Raw genomic sequence first — 20694 nt, 5'->3', positions numbered from 1 at the left:
TATCTGAGATACCTATTCCCAGAGACAAGTGGAACAGAGGGAGACGTTCTACAGCCTGTTATTTGAGGATATGAAGGAATTCTTGGGCTTATTTTGAGACAAAGAATATTCGTCATGGACATTTGACTTTTATGAGGTTACTCTAAAACTACTTACATTTGAATTGTGAAGAGTACCTCCATCACATTGAAATCAGACATTTCATTTCACCCCGATAGGAGGTTGCGCTGTATCTACATTCCCTTTATTTTTCATACGCTTTTGCCCTATAGGTGGGCTTTAAGGTATACAGTAGCTGCACTACGCTTTGAAGCACCAGACTTTCCCCATCTTGTATTATGATTTTCATTGTTGACATTATGATTACATATCCTTGAATAATATTAATATACAGAACATACATATTTCCAGAGAAATTTCCTTTCAGTCAGACTGCTGATGGTGGTAAGGCCTCCGAAATTCCTCTTACAAAATTCTTGGGCTTTATCCATGGTCATCTCCTCCTTGCTGACATAGTACTGGGTATCATCCAAAATTATCCAACCATCACTTGTGTGCTGATATTCTATTATGACCAGGGACAAAATAATAAATAAATTGTAACAAATCCATGTGAAAAGGAGCGACATAGGCCCTCATTCCGAGTTGTTCGCTCGCTAGCTGCTTTTAGCAGATTTGCACACGCTAAGCCGCCGCCTACTGGGAGTGAATATTAGCTGTGCAGAATTGCGAACGAAAGGTTCGCATAATTGCGAATAGAATAGCGATTAGAAATTTCTTAGCAGTTTCCGAGTAGCTCGAGACTTACTCTGCCACTGCGATCTGTTCAGTCAGTTTCGTTCCTAGTTTGACGTCACACACACGCCCAGCGTTCGCTCAGACACTCACCCGTTTCTCCAGCCACTCCCGTGTTTTTTCCAGAAACGCCAGCGTTTTTTCACACACACCCATAAAACGGTCAGTTTTCGCCCAGAAACACCCACTTCCTGTCAATCACACTACGATCACCAGAACGATGAAAAATCTTCGTTACGCTGTGAGTAAAATACCAAACTTTTGAGCTAATTTACTTGGCGCAGACGCACTGCGAACATTGCGCATGCGCAGTTTGCGACTTATCTCGCCGATGCGAAGAAAAATAACGAGCGAACAACTCGGAATGAGGGCCATAGTTCTCATATTAAGATGAAAAAAATTAGAACCGAATGAGTTTTATAATTGCTTATTTGTGTATATTTCATTTTCTTATAATGTCGTTACTATTTACAGGAAATGACACTGATTTGATAACAAAATTTGGAACCTTTACTCTCTTGAACACTAAAAGGTATATAGATTTAGGAATAATCTATAATAGAAACATGGCAGATTATAAAGTCACATATTCAGGATACACATCATAGTGCATTCAACTTGATCACTGTTCTTTAGTAGAACAAATGGGTCCTTCAAATTACAAAGTTTTATGCATAGAAGGAAATGACAGCGATTTGCGCAGCAGAAACTTTTTCAGATACAATTTTGGGTACAGATGCTGAATTTGCAGAATTTGTATTGCACATGCCCGTAAATGCCAGCTGAGCACAGTAAGGGCATGTTCACATAATTCTGAAAACAAAAAAACCCAGCACAGATACTGTATACAATATATACACATCTGTAAGCAACCATATCAATTGAGGGTGCCTGAAGGCTTGTGCAAATAGATGGTAATGAAGAGCCGGATTAAGGGGGGGGAGGCACAGGGGGTAAGTACCCCCGGGCCACCTTAATTCGGGGGGCCCCCGACTGAAGCTGCCCTGACACAGCTGTCCTCTGCTGCCTGCACACATTCTCGCTATATGAAGGGTTACACACAGCTTTTTTTTTCTTTTTCTTTTTTTTTCGTTGAAGCCTGAGGTGTGGTGCTTCTTCACCCAGTGTCTCTGACCAAACGCGCGGGGGGCATAGGTTCTTGGACCCTCTCCGAAAGGAGAAGGGCCCCGTTACTCCCCTACCCCTCAGAGCCAAAAGGCCTACTGAGGGGAAAAAGGGACTGTGGGTCCCCCCTTGCCAAAGCACGGAGGGACCCTCGTGTATCCCCAAGGTTGGCCAAAGCTTCCCCCTGGGGATCAAAAACAGCCTCTGGTCCTCCCCAAAAGGAGAGGGCCTCGGCAACTAGGGGAGAGGGTGACCCATAAGGGTCTCACCTAAACCCCAAACAAAAAATAGGATTTTGATAACCTACCGGTAAATCCTTTTCTCCTAGTCCGTAGAGGATGCTGGGGATGACATCAAAACCATGGGGTATAGAAGGGATCCGCAGGAGACATGGGCACTCTAAAGACTTTTCATTGGGTGTGAACTGGCTCCTCCCTCTATGCCCCTCCTCCAGACCTCAGTTGTAGGAACTGTGCCCAGGGAGACTGACATTTCAAGGAAAGGAATTACTTAACTAGTGGTGATATATCTACCAACTCACACCCTCAACCATGCCGCACACACGGCATTCAACATAACACACGCTAACAGGCATGAACTAATTGCAGCAACATGCTGAAACCAAGATAACACAACTTGTGTAACTGTAATAACTAAACTGCAGGTAAAGTAGGCACTGGGACGGGCGCCCAGCATCCTCTACGGACTAGGAGAAAAGGATTTACCGGTAGGTTATCAAAATCCTATTTTCTCATACGTCCTAGAGGATGCTGGGGATGACATCAAGACCATGGGGTCTATACCAAAGCTCCAGTACGACCTGGATAGTGCGGATGACCCTGCAGCACCGATTGACCAAACTTTAGGTCCTCATCGGCCAAGGTGTCAAACTTGTAGAACTTAGCAAATGTGTTTGACCCTGACCAAGTAGCTGCTCGGCAAAGTTGTAATGCCGAGGCCCCCCGGGTAGCCGCCTAGGACGAGCCCACCTTCCTAGTGGAGTGGGCCTTTACCGATGTCAGTAACGGCAATCCAGCCGTAGTATGAGCTTGCTGAATCGTATTTCTAAACCAACGTGCAATAGTCTGCTTGGAAGCAGGACAGCCAATCTTGTTGAGATCATACAGGACAAACAGAGCCTCTGTTTTCCGTATACGAGCTGTTCTAGCAACATAGAGTTTCAAAGCTTTAACCACATCTAGAGACTTTGAATCAGTGAATGTGTCAGTAACTACTGGCACTACAATAGGTTGGTTTATGTGAAAAGCAGAAACCACCTTTGGAAGAAAACGTTGGCGAGTTCGCAACTCTGCCCTATCTTCATGGAAAATCAGGTAAGGGCTCTTGTGAGACAAGGCCCCCAATTCAGACACCCGCCTTGCGGATGCCAATGCCAAAAGCATCACCACTTTCCAAGTGAGAAACTTCAACTCTATCTTTTATAGAGGCTCAAACCAATCCGATTGAAGGAACTGTAATACCACATTAAGGTCCCATGGTGCCACTGGAGGCACGAATGGAGGCTGGATGTGCAGAACCCCTTTCACGAAGGTCTGAACCTCTGGAAGAGAGGCCAATTGTTTTTGGAAGAACACTGACAAGGCCGAAATCTGGACCTTGATTGATCCGAATCGTAGGCTCGTCTCCACACCATCCTGCAAAAAAAATGGAGAAAACGTCCTAAGTGAAACTCTTCCGTAGGAGCTTTCTTGGATTCACACCAAGACACATTTTCTCCAAATATGGTGGTAATGTTTTGACGTTACTCCCTTTCTGGCCTGAATAAGGGTGGGGATGACCTCCTTAGGAATGCCCTTCCTGGCTACGCTGAAGATCTGGGTACCAAGCCCTTCTTGGCCAGTCTGGGGCAATGAAGATTGCTCAAACTCTTGTCTTTTTTATGATCCTGAGTACTTTTGGGATCAGCGGAAGTGGAGGGAAAACATACACTGACGGAAACACCCACTGGGTCACCAGTGCATCCACTGCTACTGCTTGAGGGTCTCTCGACCTGGTACAGTATCTATGAAGCTTCTTGTTGAGACGTGACGCCATCATGTCTATTTGAGGAACTCCCCAAAGACGTGTCACCTCTGCGAAAAGTTCTTGGTGGAGGCCCCACTCTCCTGGATGGAGATCGTGTCTGCTGAGGAAGTCTGCTTCCCAGTTGTCTACTCCCGGAATGAATATTGCCGACAGAGCTTGTAGATGTTTTTCTGCCCAGCGGAGGATTTTTGTCGCCTCTGCCAATGCCGCTCTGCTTTTCGTTCTGCCCTGCCTGTTTATGTATGCGACTGCTGTTACATTGTCCGCCTGGATCTGCACGGGACGGTCTTGAAGAAGATGCACCGCTTGTTGAAGGCCTTTGTAAATGGCTCTTAGCTCCAGAACATTTATGTGAAGGCAGGCTTCCTGTTGTGACCAACGTCCCTGGAAGTTTTCTCCCTGATAGACTGCTCCCCAGCCTCGGAGACTTGCACCCGTGGTTACTAGGACCCAGTCCTGAATCCCGAACCTGCGTCCCTCTAGCAGGTGAGAGATGTGCAACCACCACAGGAGCGAAATCCTGGTTTTTGATGACAGGATTATCTGTCTGTGCATTTGTAGGTGTGACCCCGACCACTTGTCCAACAGGTCCCACTGGAATACTCTGGCATGGAACCTGCAAACTGTATGGCCTCGTAGGCCGCCACCATCTTCCCCAACAACCGAATGCACTGATGGATCGACACACTTGATGGTTTCAATATCTGTTTTACCATTTTCTGGATTTCCAGAGTCTTTTCCACCGGAAGAAATACTCTCTGAACTTCTGTGTCCAGAATCATCCCGAGGAAAGACAACCGTGTCGTCGGTTCCAACTGTGACTTTGGGTAATTTATGATCCACCCGTGTTGTTGGAGTATTGACAGGGAGAGGGATATGTTTTGTAATAATTGCTCCCTGGATCTCGCCTTTATCAGGAGGTCGTCCAGATAAGGAATTATATTGACTCCTTTCTGACGAAGGAGGACCATCATCTCCGCCATCACCTTGGTGAATACCCTCGACGCCGTGGAGAGACCGAAAGGTAACGTCTGGAATTGGTAATGGCAATCCTGAATCGCGAATCTCAGATAAGCCTGGTGAGGAGGATAAATGGGAACATGCAGGTAAGCATCCTTTATGTCCACCGACACTAAGTAGTCCCCCTCCTCCAGACTGGCAATCACCGCCCGAAGTGATTCCATCTTGAACTTGTACCTTTTCAGGAAGAAATTCAGATCTTTTAGATTTAGGATCGGTCTGACCGAGCCGTCCGGCTTCGGAACAACAAAGAGGCTTGAATAAAAACCCCGCCCTTGTTGTGACAACGGTACCAGGACTATAACCTGGTCTTGATATAATTTTTGGATTGCCGCTGTTACTGCTTCTCTCTCTGGCGGAGAAGCTGGCAAGGTCGATTTGAAAAATCGGCATGGGGGAACATCTTGAAACTCTAGTTTGTATCCCTGGGATACTATTTGCAACACCCAGGGATCCAGGCCAGACAGAATCCAATCCTGACTGAAGAGTTTTAGATGTGACCCCACCCGAGCGGCCTCCCGCAAGGGAGTTCCAGCATCATGCTGGGGATTTGGCAGAATTAGGGGTAGACTTCTGCTCTTGGGAACCTGGAGCCGGTGTGGGCTTCTTTCCCCTTCCCCTACCTGCAAAGAAGGGAGAACCTCTCGCCTTTTTGTATTTATTGGGCCGAAAGGACTGCATTTGCGGGTGATAGGTCTTTTTTGCCGGTGCAGGCGCAGAGGACAAAAATGTTGACTTACCTGCGGTAGCCGCCGAGACTAACGCATCCAGGCCATCGCCAAATAAGGCCTCACCTTTATATGGGAGAGCCTCCATGTTTCTTTTGGAATCTGCATCCGCGTTCCACTGGCGAATCCACAACGCCCGCCTAGCCGATACTGCCATGGTAGCGGCTTGTGAACTCAAGAGTCCAATATCCTTCATTGCTTCCAGCATGTAGGCGGCAGCGTCCTTGATATTCCCTAACTTAAGGAGTATCTCATCTTTATCATTCGTGTCAATTTCTGATGACACACTTTCTGACCATTTTTCAATAGCGCGACTCACTCATGCGCAGGCAATAGTGGGCCTGAGTAGTGTACCATTGGTAACATAAATGGATTTCAATGTCGTTTCCATTTTGCCGTCTGCCGGCTCTTTAAGAGAAGCCGTGCCAGGAGCAGGGAGAATTACCTTCTTTGTCAACCTGGAAAGTGCACTGTCTAACACAGGGGCTGACTCCCATTTTTTCCTGTCTTCAACCGGGAAAGGATAAGCTATGTGAATCCTTTTGGGAATACGAAATTTTTTATCAGGATTCACCCACATCCCTTCAAACAGAGCATTTAGTTCGTGTGAAGGAGGGAACGTGACTTTGGATTTCTTTTCCTTACATAAAAAAGCTTTCTCCTGAGGTACAGGAGTGCTTTCTGTAACCTCCAACACGTCCCTTATAGCCACAATCATATATTGTATACTTTTTGCCAATTTATGATCTATCTCTCTGGATTCACTATCGTCGACACAAGAATCAGAATCCGTGGCGGTATCAGTGTTTACAACATTTGCAAATGGTCTCTTATGTGACCCAGAGGGGCCGCCCGCATAAGGAATAACAGCATCCTAAAAAATCACATCTTCCACAGATTTTCTCCAGCATGCAGCCTTAGATTCAGACTTATCCAATCTACGGTTAATCAGATGCATACTGTCACGTAGCTCTTTCACACATGCATGCTCTTGGTGTGCCAGTAGCGCCACCACATTACAACTCTGTGTCCCTAAAATGGCTTCCTCCGTGGAGGAACTCCCTGCCTCAGACATGCCTCACACGTGTATACCACACTCACAGACACACTGGGACTTATTTTGGGGACAGACCCACAGTAAAATATGTCAGATGGACAAAGGATAGGAGCAGCCAGTTCACAAACCCAGCGCCAGTATTGCCTGTGAACACAGTATGTCCACAGCCCAAAAGCGCTTTTAAATAGTAATATACACTATCAAATGCACCACAATCGCTTTGTGCCCCCCCCTTTATAGCACCCTGTACTTGTCAGAAGTGGAGGAGAGGACCAGCGTGTTCTCTGAAGTCTGAGGAGAGAAAATGGCGCTGAGTAGTGTGCTGGCTGCCTGAGGCAGAAGCTCCGCCCCCACAATGGCGCGTCCTTACACTCATTATATTGACTTATTATTTATACTGGCAGGGGTAGGGCTGTGCCAGCGGCATCTTATGCCCCCTTTTAGCCAGTTTGAGGTATTTTTGTTGCTTCCCAGGGCGCCCCCCCCCCCCCACGCCCTGCACCCTGCAGTGCCTGTGTGTGTGGGCTGCAATGGCGCGCTGCGCTCCCGCCAGCCGCGCCGCACCTCAGCCGTCACTTACTTGATAGAAGATCATTCTTCTCATACTCACCTGTCTTCTGACTTCTGGCTCTGTGAGGAGGGTGACGGCGTGCTGTGGGAGTGAGCATCTAGACACGGCTAGTGTTCAGTTCCCTTCAGGAGCTAATGGTGTCCTGTCAGCCAGAAGCAGAGCCATGAAACTCTGAGGAAGTTTGTTCTGCTTCTGCCCCCTCAGTCCAACGAAGCAGGGAGTCTGATGCCAGCAGATCTCCCTGAAAATAAAAAAACCTAACATAAGTCTTTTCAGAGAAACTCAGTAGAGCTCCTTAGAGTGCATCCAGTCGACCTGGGCACATTTCTAAAACTGAGGTCTGGAGGAGGGGCATAGAGGGAGGAGCCACCCAATGAAAAGTCTTTAGAGTGCCCATGTCTCCTGCAGATCCCGTCTATACCCCATGGTCTTGATGTTGTCCCCAGCATCCTCTAGGACGTATGAGATAACCGTGACGTGACACACTACAAAACATAAATAAGTGCTTGCGTTGTGCATAAGTGCAAAACACGTGCGTGTATAAATAAATAAATAAGCCCCAGCCAGAAGGCTGGGGGGGGAAGGGTAGTATAAAAAAATTATCCTTGCCCTAGCCAGAAGGCTAGGGCATGGGAAAGTGGGTGCAGACAGGAAGGGTTGAAGTGTTAAGTGCTAAAGTGCCTTCGTGCATTGGTGGTCCCTTCCAGTTCCAGGGGCACAAAACACCTCGAGCTTCTAGCTGCTCCCGACCTCTCAGCCAGACCAAGCTTCATACCCACTCTGTGCCAGGGTCAACCCCCAGTACGAGAGTAGATACTAGACCAGGCCGTTCCCGCTCCACGTAGGGGGTCCTATTTCAACCCCCAAGAAGGTAGCGGATACTAAGCCCAGTTTTTCTCCACTCTCGACCAGAGGCATTGCCACACCCCGGTATGGTACTCCACAAGGTGTTTCTCCATTCCACACTAGGAACCTCTCACGCTCCTAGTGTAAGAACAGGTACTCCACCACATGTTTCCCTCGAGCAGGTACTACACTTCATCTTAGCCAAAAGGCCGAGAAGTATGAATTTGAAGTTTCTTTATGCTACATTCATTCTTTTGTGGGAAGGAAGATGGTGGGGCAGATGTTGGAGAGTGATTAAGTGGAGAGAGATAAAGTACCAGCCGGCATGTAGTTAATATCCCAGGGGTCAAGATCCTGACGGTCAGAATCCTGACGGATCCCGACGGTAAGTACTAGGTTTGGGGTTAGGCACTAGGGGAGGGTTATCCCCTCAACACACAGCTGAATGCAATTTCGTCAGCACAGAGCTGTACACAGGGCCGGTGCTAGGGTGTTCGGCGCCCCCCTGCAAATTATAAATTTTGCGCCCTCCCATATTCCTTTGGTGTGCGACGGGAAAAGGGGTGTGGTCTCACAAGTAAGGGTCCTGACCACACAATAGTACCCCCATTATAAATTATGCCACAATATAGCACAATCTTATTCATCTTATATGTAATGCCCCACCCGTAGTAGTAGCGTCCTTATATGTAATGCACCCCTGTAGTAGTAGCTTCCTTATACATAATACACCCACAGTAGTAGTAGCATCCTTATACGTAATGCCCCCCCCAGTAGTAGAAGCGTCCTTATTCATAATTCCCCCCTAGTAGTAATAGCGTCCTTATACGTAGTGCACCCCCCAGTAGTAGAAGCGTGTTTATACGTAATTCCCCCCTAGTAGTAGTACCGTCCTTGTACATAATGCCCCCCAGTAGTAGCTTTCTTATACGTAATGTGCCCCCAGTAGTAGTACCGTCCTTATACATAATGCCCCCCCAGTAGTAGTACCGTCCTTGTACGTAATGCCCCCCAGTAGTAGCTTCCTTATACGTAATGTGCCCCCAGTAGTAGTACCGCCCTTATACATAATGTCCCCCCCCAGTAGTAGTAGCGTTCTTATATGTAATTCCCCCCTAGTAGTAGTACCATCCTTGTACATAATGCCCCCCAGTAGTAGCTTCCTTATACGTAATGTGCCCCCAGTAGTAGTACCGCCCTTATACATAATGCCCCACAGTAGTAGTAGCATCCTTATACGTAGTGCACCCCCAGTAGTAGTACCGCCCTTATACATAATGTCCCCCACCAGTAGTAGTAGCGTTCTTATATGTAATTCCCCCCTAGTAGTAGTACCATCCTTGTACATAATGCCCCCCAGTAGTAGCTTCCTTATACGTAATGTGCCCCCAGTAGTAGTACCGCCCTTATACATAATGCCCCCCAGTAGTAGTAGCATCCTTATACGTAGTGCACCCCCAGTAGTAGTAGCATCCTTATACATAATGCCCCCCAGTAGTAGTAGCATCCTTATACGTAGTGCACCCCCAGTAGTAGTAGCATCGTTATATGTAATGCCGCCCCTGTAGTAGTAGCGTCCTTATACATTAGCCTCCCCCCCCCCAGTAGTAGTAGCATCCTTATATGTATATGTACACACCCTTAGGGTATGTACACACGGTGAGATCCCTACTATGTTCGATTTTGACTATGCGATTTCCCTTGAACTCCCCCAGAGCCCAGATAGCTCAGATTGTACAGATTTTGACTATCTGTGCTTGAGATTTTGTCTATGTACGATTTTGACTAAGTGCCAATTTTGACTATACTTTGTACTAGATTGTACACTAGATAGTCAAGATTGACTTGCCTGCACGGTCTATCTAGCCTTACGATACCGACCCCATGGGAGCGTGCATCGGGATCGAATCTGTATCGTAAGCTGCCTAGCACCATGAGATATGCACTGACTTTTCATAAGATTTTGACTATATAGTCAAAATCTCACAGATTTATCTCACCGTGTGTGCACACCTTTACTCTCCCACTGTTCAGCTGCCTGGTCTCGTGTAGCTCTGCCCCTCTACCACGTGTAGACCCGCCCGCTCATGCCCCGTAGCTCCGACCCCTTTTCAGGACCCACACTGCACACAGCCTGCTGTCACAGGTGACTGGGGGGGGGGGGGGGGGGGGAGGGGAGTGGAGTGGGCTTTTCATGCTGCCGGCTGGACACATCATCAGACACCGTCCAACTCGACATTTTAGAACTTCATTCTTGGATGCATATTTGAGCAGCTGATTGTGGCATTTAAATTTGTCTCTGCTGCAGTATATTTGTTTACTTGGCCGCTGTATGACTCTCCATATAGTCAGGTCATGCAATAATACAGACTACAGTGAGATCTGCTTACCAGGCGTTGCTGGTTTTGTAGGCTCTGCTTTTAATTCGGCACCTGAGAATAAAATAATAGAGTTAGCCCAATCACAGGAGAACCTGAGGATGAGACAAAGTATTTTGGATCAAAGACAAAATTATCAGAATCCCTTTCCTTCCACAATGAAATGTTTGGTCTTGATTAATTGTGATAAAATATAATTGAAATGTAATTATGCAAAATGTGTATTTCTACCAGCGAAATAATACATTTATTATAGTTACTCAGTGATGCACCTGCATTTTCATTGATCAGAATAATCCATCAATCAGAACATTGATTCAAATTCATGTAGTGGCCGTTATGATTGTATAGTGTGAAAGAGAATTTATGTTCATCATGTCTGGTGGTCAGGTTATGTTGGGGGAATTTAGTGTCCGATATCTGTATACAGTAATGTATAATGGCATTTTAAGATGAGAGGGTCCGTGTTGAAAGGTTCAGGACATCTTCTCCCTGCAAATATGTCAGACTCTCAGAAGGTTACAAAAACTCTGGAATGTGTAGAATTTAATGGGGTAAATTTACCAAAATGGGAGTTCTATTTAAGATGGGATGTTGCCTATAGCAACCAATCAGATTCCAGGTATTACCTACTAGAAGGTGCTAGATAAATGAGATGTATAATCTGATTGGTTGCTATGGGCAACATCCCATCTTAAACAGAACTCCCATCTTAGTAAATTTACCCCAATGTCTCTCTAGAGTGTAATAGAATTATATTATGATTAGGTCCGGTGGTCAGGTAATGTTGGGGGTGTAGTGCCCTATGTCTGAATATAGGGGGTCATTCCGAGTTGATCGCTAGCTGCATTCGTTCGCTGTGCAGTGATGAGGCAAAATATCGGCACTTCAGCGTCGTACAATTGCACCGAACGATGTCGTTTCACACAAGGTCTAACGAAGCTTTTCAGTCGCACTGCTGGCCGCAGAGTGATTGACAGGAAGAGGGCGTTTCTGGGTGTCAACTGACCGTTTTCAGGGAGTGTTCATAAAAACGCAGGCGTGCCAGGAAAAACGCAGGCGTGGCTGGGCGAACGCAGGGCATGTTCATGACGTCAAAACAGGAACTGAACAGTCTGAAGTGATCACAAGCGCTGAGTAGGTATTGAGCTACTCTAAAACTGCACTAAAAAAGTTTGCCGCCGCTCTGCGATCCTTTCACCCCGGATTTCCAGGAATGCTGGGCATGCCCCCAGAGTAATGAAAATGGGGCATGCAGTGAGGCTATGCCCCCTTCCATGAGGCCACTCCTCCTTTTTGGTGGGGGTTATTGGCGTACTAGGTGTCACTGACCCTGGTGATGCTACTATGATACAATTATATCATGACCACTATGTCCAATGGTCGGGATCCGGATAGCATACCAGTGGTCAGGATGCTGGGAGTCCGCATACCAACAACAAAATACCAAGTAGGGTTAGCCACTAGAGGGAGGGTTAGGCTGCGTGGGGTGGAGGAGTTAGGAATAGGCTGCGAGGGGAGGGCTAGGCACTAAGGGTGTATGGTTAGGGCTAGGCTGCGGGGATGACAACAAAGGATTAGCATATGTACCTTAAAGGTGTGGGGATCATGACCACTGGCATCCCAAAGTCAGGATCCCAATACCACCCACAATGGTCAGCCTGTATTGATGTACTGATGTGTAGTGTCCTATGTCTGTATAGAGCAGGCATGTCCAAACTGCGGCCCTCCAGCTGTTGAGAAACCACACATCCCAGCATACCCTGACACAGCTTTAGCATTCTCTGACAGCAAAACTGTGTCAGGGCATGCTGGGATATGTAGTTTCACAACAGCTGGAGGGCCGCAGTTTGGACATGCCTGGTATAGAGTGTATTAGAGTTGTAGTGTCCTCTAGCTCTACTAGAACTCTATAACCAGCCCTGCATGTTCCACTAAGAGAAATGACTGTTGGCTTTTATATTGCAGTATAAATCCAGATACCAGGGACACAAATGTCTTAAAATCACGGTGGAAAAATTGGTGAGGCTACGTTCTCATGAATATTGCTATAGGCCACAATAAGGCTGCTAGGGCTGGATTAACTATAGGGCGGTTGGAGCTCCAGCTCCAGAACTCCACTTGAAATAGGCCCGCCCATTCTGTCCAGGGGCAGCAGACCTCTGCTCCCCAGACTACTCCCATTAAAAGCTCTTATGACTGCTGATTGAGCAGGAGACGTGTCAGGAGAAGGGATGGCTATTGATCATCAATGATTAGAAACCATCAATGCTCATCACTCAATGGTAGATGTTTTTTTACCATCGATGGCAGAGTGCAAACTAGTTTCCCACCATTGATGGTAGCCTCTGGCCCGCTAGGCAATGGTTTTCATTTTACACTGGCACTGCAGTGCAGAGCTAACTAGACTGTCAGTAAGTAGTAGCCCTGCAGTATGGCACCAGCTCCAAGTCTGCCACCTCACTCTTCTAGCTGTGTGTGCTGACTTGACAGCCTCAGCTCTCTTGTTCAAAGGCGGGCATGATGGCTACTCACGTCTTGCTTTGTCTTATTCTCAGTCTCCCAGTTGGCAAAATACATGGGAGTCAGGAATCTGCAGCGCGAATGCACAACATTTCGATGGCAGGAACCTTCGATGGTATAACATTACATAATTTCATACCATTGATGGTTGCTCTTATGTTTTCCATTGATGGCAACCATTGATGGAAAACATACGTTATGGTAAGAACTTACTGTTGATAACGGTATTTCTCCTAAGCCCACAGGATAACATTGGGATATGATGAAGTGACAGCAGATTTGCACCAATCTGTCAAAGCTTTTCGGCCTGCCAGCATGCAACGGGCCCGTCCATATATCCCCGCTTCCTGGTTCAGACAAATCAGTTGTTTTCCCAAAGCTTAAGGCAGGAGCATCATAGATAGCCCTAATCAGGCGAGAAGAACACACATGCACACCCATCCGTACAAGAAGGAAGAGGTTAGTGAGTAAAAGGATCCTCAAATCAGGTGCGTCAGGCTGGGATCCCTGTGGACTTAGTAGAAATACCGATAACAACGGTAAGTTCTTACCGTCACGTATCTTTCTCCGGCAGGGTCCACAGGTTATCCACAGGATAACATTGGGGTTCCCAAAGCAATTTAGTGGTGGGAACGCTCCTGATTGAACAGGAGAATCCTTCGCCTGAATTCAACGTCCTGAGAGACAAAGGTATCCACGGTATAATGTCTAATGAATGTGTTAATGGAAGACCATGTGGCTGCCTTACATATTTGTTCAGCTGATGCACCATGTTGTGCTGCCCATGATGGACCTACCTTACGAGTAGAGTGAGCAGAGACATTAGCCGGAACAAGGAGATCAGCGTGAGAATATGGGGGGTAATTCTGAGTTGATCGCAGCAGCAAGTTTGTTAGCAATTGGGCAAAACCATGTGCACTGCAGGTGTGACAGATATAACATTTGCAGAGAGAGTTAGATTTGAGTGGGTTATTTTGTTTCTGTGCAGGGTAAATACTGGCTGCTTTATTTTTACACTGCAAATTAGATTGCAGATTGAACACACCACACCCAAATCTGCACATGTTATATTTGCCTCCCCTGCAGTGCACATGGTTTTGCCCAACTGCTAAAAAAAATCCTGCTGCGATCAACTTGGAATTACCCCCATGCTTCTGAAATAGTCATCCGAAGCCACCTCGGCAGTGTCTGTTTATCAGCAGGCCATTCTATCTTGAGCATACTCCACCATGTCGAATGTTGACACCATCAAACCCATCAGAAGCATTGCTGCGTGAATGGATACCCTTTGACTGTGTAGCAGCTCCTGAATCTTTGACTGAACTTTGGATATTTTGTTCAGAGGTAAAAATACTCTTTGAAGGCTTAAATCCAGTACAGCCCCCAAGTGAATCATCCACTGTGACGGAACCAGAGACAATTTCGGCCAATTTATGAGCCACCCGTGCTTCTGCAGACATGTTATTGACTGTTGCAGATGACAAATTCCTGAGACTGTGCCAGGATTAAAAAATCATCGAGGAATGGAAAAATTATTATCCCCTGCTGGCAGAGATAAGCTGCCATTACCACCATAATTTTGGTAAATACTCTGGGGGCTGTGACTAACCCAAAAGGTAGGGCCTGGAACTGAAAATGCTCTTGGAGGATAGCGAACCTGAGATAGCACTAATGGGAAAATAAAAAAGAGAAATAGAAAGACTCTGTGCTGGGGCACTCTTATATGAAAAAATTAATAGACAATAAAATGTAACCTTTATTATGAATCATCTAAAATATAGTGTGACAATCAAGATATAGTATTCAAAATGAAAATATGAGAGTGATAATTAATAAACAGTAGATACTGCCTGGAACATTCCCTTACTCTTCTCTTCTTTCGATATAGAGAATAATACCGGTAAAAGGTTCCATTTGAGAACATACAAGTCCTCTCCTCAAACTTAACATCTTCTTTCGACTCAAGTACCACTTTCTCACTGTTTATTCAATAGCCTATTACTAAATTTCACCATTTACCTAGCAGGCTATACACTCTTGTCTAACCTGCTGCATCAACATGCCTATGGTGGCACCACTGTTAGATATCTATACAGAAGGTAGATTAACACCAAATTAGGCAACAAAAAAAGCAGAAGGAACATTCCCTTTCTCTTCTCTTCTTTCGATATAAAGAATAATACCGGTAAAAGGTTCCATTTGAGAACATACAAGTCCTCTCCTCAAACTTAACATCTTCTTTCGGCTCAAGTACCACATTCTCACTGTTTATTCAATAGCCTATTATTAAATTTCACCATTTACCTAGCAGGTGTTATGCACACCAGTGCCTGCAGGAAAGTACTGGTGTCAGAACTGTTATGCACTCCAGTGTCTGCAGGAATGCACTGGTGTTTGAACTGTTATGCAAAACAAATGGACTCACAGACAAACTGGGGAATATGACATAACGTACACAGAAGGTGATAGGGTAACAAAATACACACAAAGTGAACAGAGAAGCCCAGAGGCTAAGGAACTGGGTATCTCCCTTGTATTAGAACTGCTCAGATGTAAAAAGCAAGATGTTGTGTTTTAATACGTAGAGAACCTGAAATGCTGTTGCTAAGGGCAACAGCAAAACCCTAAAGGGTTACCAACGGGTGTGGCAGTAAACTCCTTGGTCAGAGATGGAATGATAGACACAAGGAGAGTCTCCACAATCCTATTTCTCACTTGCAGTGCACAGGTTTTAGCTTACTGCCACTAAACTGACCCCTGACACCTAGCACAGTGAGACAGGATTAGACAGGCAAGTCTTAGAATACAGCCGCAAACTTGCTAGGTTCACAGAGTAGTAACAGAACCCCAGCAAGCTAAACGACTGACTCCAGTCTTACTGCTAGGTCTGGATTGGCAGAGTGTAATACCAAATCCCCAGGCCTATTTGCAGTAAGCAACAAACAAATACAAAGCTACACAGTACTGGCTAACTTTCATGAACTGACTAACCAACAAAGATTCAGCAGCATCTGCTTACCCTGCAAAGAGGCCTTATAAAGCAGGTGCTGTCCACGCCCCACTCAGACCTCACAGACTGTGAGCACAAAAACCAGCACCGGATCCCCTGCCGTGCACAGAGCCTATAACCACTGCACAGCAAAAGACCCGAACCGGAGTATCAGCTGCGCTCAGGTTACTCCACTAGCACTTGTCTCCCGGTTGCCATGACGACGTGGCAGCACAGGGCAGGAGACCCTAACAGTACCCCCCCTCTGACGAGGGGTCAAAGAACCCCTACGACCGGGTTTATCGGGGAACTGCGAGAAGAAAGAGCGTATCAGTCTGGGGGCATGAAGATCACAACTGCGCACCCACGACCGCTCCTCCGGGCCATACCCCTTCCAGTGCACCAAAAATGACAGCCGACCCCGAACCACCTTGGAGTCAAGAATCCTTTCAACAACAAACTCCCTCTGGCCACGTATCAGAAGAGGGGAAGGTCTTCCACTGGAAGAAGGATTACTAATCGCCCGTTTTTAAAGGGAACAATGAAATGTTTTATTGATACCCAAAGAACGGGGCAGATCTAACTGAAATGCCACCGGATTGATAACCCTGGTGATCTTATAAGGGCCGATGAACCGGGGCCCTAACTTATGAGATGGCTGTCTCAACTTCAAATTCTTGGTAGACAACCAGACGAAGTCTCCTAATTTGAAGCTGCAGGGTCTTTTCCGCTTATCAAAAACCCTTTTGGTCACTAATGACACAGACACAAGGGCTTTCTTCACTTTCCGCCAAATACCTCTAAGGACCGAAACCACAGAGGAACCACCAGGCGTGGAGTCCAGGGGGTCAAAAGAATTGGCCTTAGGATGATGCCCATACACACAAAGGAAGGGAGAGATCCCTGTAGCAGAGTGAGCCGCGTTGTTATAGGCAAACTCCGCCATGGACAGATGAGCAACCCAGTCAGTCTGACACTTGGAGACATAACACCTGAGGAACTGCTCCAAGGACTGGTTCACCCTTTCAGTCTGCCCATTAGACTGTGGATGGTAGCCTGACGACAAGCTGACAGAAATCTGGAGATCGGAACAAAATGCCCTCCAGAATTTGGCCACAAACTGGGATCCGCGGTCAGAGACCACATCAAGTGGCAACCCGTGGAGACGCACAACATGCAGCATAAATAATTCAGACAGGCGTCTGGCTGATGGCAGCCCAACCAGTGGAACGAAGTGCGCCATCTTCGAAAACCTGTCAACGACAACCCAGATGGCTGTCATCCCCGAGGATTTGGGCAAGTCCACCACAAAATCCATTGAAATGTGGGTCCATGGCTTAGATGGGATAGAGAGTGGATGTAATGGGCCAACAGGAACCCCTCTAGGAGTCTTATTTCGGGCACAGATGTCACATGCCCGAACCCACTGATCCACATCCTTAGCCACCGAGGGCCACCACACCGCCCTAGATAGCAACTCCCGAGTTCTGGCAATACCCGGGTGACCTGCCGACTTCTTGGCATGGAATTCCAGGAACACTCGCTGTCTTAACCTAGGAGGCACAAACAAAAGACCTACCGGAAGGTCTGGAGGAGCCTGCTCCTGTGCTCTAAGGACTAATGATAAGAGGTCCTGGGTAATGCCCACTTTAATACATGATGGGGAAGCAATGGGCAACGGCTCCTCGGTGGTCTCCTGGATTGGAGCAAAACTCCGCGAGAGCGCATCAGCCTTGATGTTTTTTGACCCAGGGCGATATGTTATCAAAAAATTAAAGCGAGCAAAAAACAAAGCCCATCGTGCCTGCATGGCATTGAGACGCTTCGCTGACTCTAAATATGCCAGATTCTTATGGTCAGTGAGAATTGAGACCACAAACTTAGCCCCCTCAAGCCAGTGTCTCCACTCCTCCAGTGCATCCTTAATAGCCAACAATTCCCGGTTACCCACATCATAATTCATCTCGGCAGGCGAAAATTTACGGGAAAAGTAAGCACAGGGATGAAGGCGATTATCAGACACTCCCATCTGAGAAAGCACTGCCCCAATACCCATCTCAGAGGCATCCACCTCCACCACAAAAGGACGCTCTGGATCTGGGTGTCGCAGCACCTTGGCCGAAACAAATGCCCTTTTGAGACGGGCAAAAGCCGCTTTAGCCTCACAAGACCAGTGAGCAACATCCGCCCCTTTCTTAGTGAGTGCCACCAAGGGCGCCACTATAGACGAAAATCCAGCGATAAATCGTCTATAAAAATTCGCAAAGCCCAGGAAACGCTGAAGCGCCTTCAAACTAGTGGGCTGCACCCAATCCAGGACTGCCTGTACCTTGGAACCCTCCATTTGGAAACCTTCTGGGGAGATAATATATCCTAGAAATGCGATTTGCTGAACTTCAAATTCGCACTTCTCCAGCTTCGCCCCAAGCCGGTGGTCTCTGAGTTTCTGGAGGACTAAGCGTACATGCTTCCGATGTTCCTCCAGGGAATGGGAGAAGATTAGGATGTCATCTAAGTATACAACTAAGAATCTATCCAAATATTCCCTGAGCACATCATTCATGAAATCCTGGAAGACTGCCGGGGCATTACAGAGCCCAAAAGGCATCACCAAATATTCATAATGCCCTGAGTGGGTATTAAAGGCAGTCTTCCATTCATCCCCCTCTCTTATTCGGATTAGATTGTACGCACCGCGTAGGTCAATCTTAGAAAAAATGGTGGCAGTACGAAGCTGGTCAAACAAGACCGAAATGAGAGGCAGTGGGTATGAGTTTTTAATCGTGATACGGTTCAATTCCCTGAAGTCGATGCAGGGTCGCAACGAACCGTCCTTTTTACCCACGAAGAAGAACCCCGACCCAACTGGAGACTGTGAAGGTCTGATAAATCCCTTAGCCAAGTTCTCCTGAATGTACTCTGCCATAGCCTGAGTCTCAGGACGTGACAGGGAGTACAACCTGCTCTTGGGAAGCTTAGCATTTGGCAACAAATCAATGGCACAGTCATAGGGGCGATGGGGAGGTAGTACCTCTGCAACTTTTTTGGAGAACACGTCCGCAAAATCTGCATAACACCCTGGCAATCCTGGCAAACTTAGCTGCGAGAGCCTGACTGGAAGGCTCAAGCAACTCCTGAAACAATCAGTACCCCAACTAAGAATCTCCCCAGAGACCCAGTCAAATTGAGGATTGTGGGCCCTTAACCAGGGTAACCCCAACACCAATGGGGCAAAAGTACAGACAGTCACATAAAAGGACAATTTTTCAGAGTGTGTGGCTCCAATAAACAAAGAAATCTGGCTAGTGCAAGAGGTAATTTTACCTTGGGATAATGGTTCCCCGTTTAACCCACAAATCTCAATTTCCGATGCCAAGGGTACTAAGGGAACAGAGTGTTTCAGGGCGAATTGGCGGTCCATAAAAACCCCGTCGGCCCCACTGTCCACAAAGGCCTCAGTCTTGACAGTTTGACCGAGGATCTTCAAGGTCACCGGAATGATAAAAGTCTTCTTGGGAAATTCTGACTTCTGGCCTGACAGGATATTTCCCATCACCCTCAGGCCCTGAAGTTTTCCGGCTTTTCTGGGCATGATACTACCACATGACCTTTATTCCCACAGTACAAACACAACCCCTGCTGTCTCCTCCGCGTCTTCTCACGCGAGGAGAGGCGGGTAGCCCCAATCTGCATAGGCTCCTCAGAAAATTCCTCAGAGTCTGAGGTTCCCTTGGGAAGGAAGGAAATCTCAGTCTCCCTTTCAAGCCTACGCTCTCTCAGCCGTCTATCCACCCGGATGGATAACTGCATGAGCTGATACAAGCTATCAGGCAAGGGATATTGTACCAGTTGGTCCTTTATCTGGTTAGAAAGACCTCTTCGGTACTGGTGTCAGAACTGTTATGCACTCCAGTGTCTGCAGGAATGCACTGGTGTTTGAACTGTTATGCAAAACAAATGGACTCACAGACAAACTGGGGAATATGACATAACGTACACAGAAGGTGATAGGGTAACAAAATACACACAAAGTGAACAGAGAAGCCCAGAGGCTAAGGAACTGGGTATCTCCCTTGTATTAGAACTGCTCAGATGTAAAAAGCAAGATGTTGTGTTTTAATACGTAGAGAACCTGAAATGCTGTTGCTAAGGGCAACAGCAAAACCCTAAAGGGTTACCAACGGGTGTGGCAGTAAACTCCTTGGTCAGAGATGGAATGATAGACACAAGGAGAGTCTCCACAATCCTATTTCTCACTTGCAGTGCACAGGTTTTAGCTTACTGCCACTAAACTGACCCCTGACACCTAGCACAGTGAGACAGGATTAGACAGGCAAGTCTTAGAATACAGCCGCAAACTTGCTAGGTTCACAGAGTAGTAACAGAACCCCAGCAAGCTAAACGACTGACTCCAGTCTTACTGCTAGGTCTGGATTGGCAGAGTGTAATACCAAATCCCCAGGCCTATTTGCAGTAAGCAACAAACAAATACAAAGCTACACAGTACTGGCTAACTTTCATGAACTGACTAACCAACAAAGATTCAGCAGCATCTGCTTACCCTGCAAAGAGGCCTTATAAAGCAGGTGCTGTCCACGCCCCACTCAGACCTCACA

General features: G+C 46.8%; 1 protein-coding gene across 1 annotated transcript in view; it reads right to left on the bottom strand.

Annotated features, from left to right (window-relative positions):
• LOC134927294 (macrophage mannose receptor 1-like) overlaps positions 1-20694 on the bottom strand; it is a 407906-nt gene that overhangs the window by 149911 nt on the left and 237301 nt on the right. Inside the window, exons 16-17 of the mRNA XM_063921539.1 lie at positions 10579-10620; positions 402-565 (exon numbers count right to left, since the gene is read on the bottom strand). Coding sequence (XP_063777609.1) covers positions 402-565; positions 10579-10620 — 206 coding nt within the window. The remainder of the gene's footprint in view (positions 1-401; positions 566-10578; positions 10621-20694) is intronic.

The sequence above is a fragment of the Pseudophryne corroboree genome, chromosome 5, assembly GCF_028390025.1.
Source record: "Pseudophryne corroboree isolate aPseCor3 chromosome 5, aPseCor3.hap2, whole genome shotgun sequence".
NCBI classification, from domain to species: Eukaryota; Metazoa; Chordata; class Amphibia; order Anura; family Myobatrachidae; genus Pseudophryne; species Pseudophryne corroboree.
The sequence above is the reverse complement of the archived record's forward strand: the minus strand, read 5'-3'. Positions and strand labels throughout refer to the sequence as shown.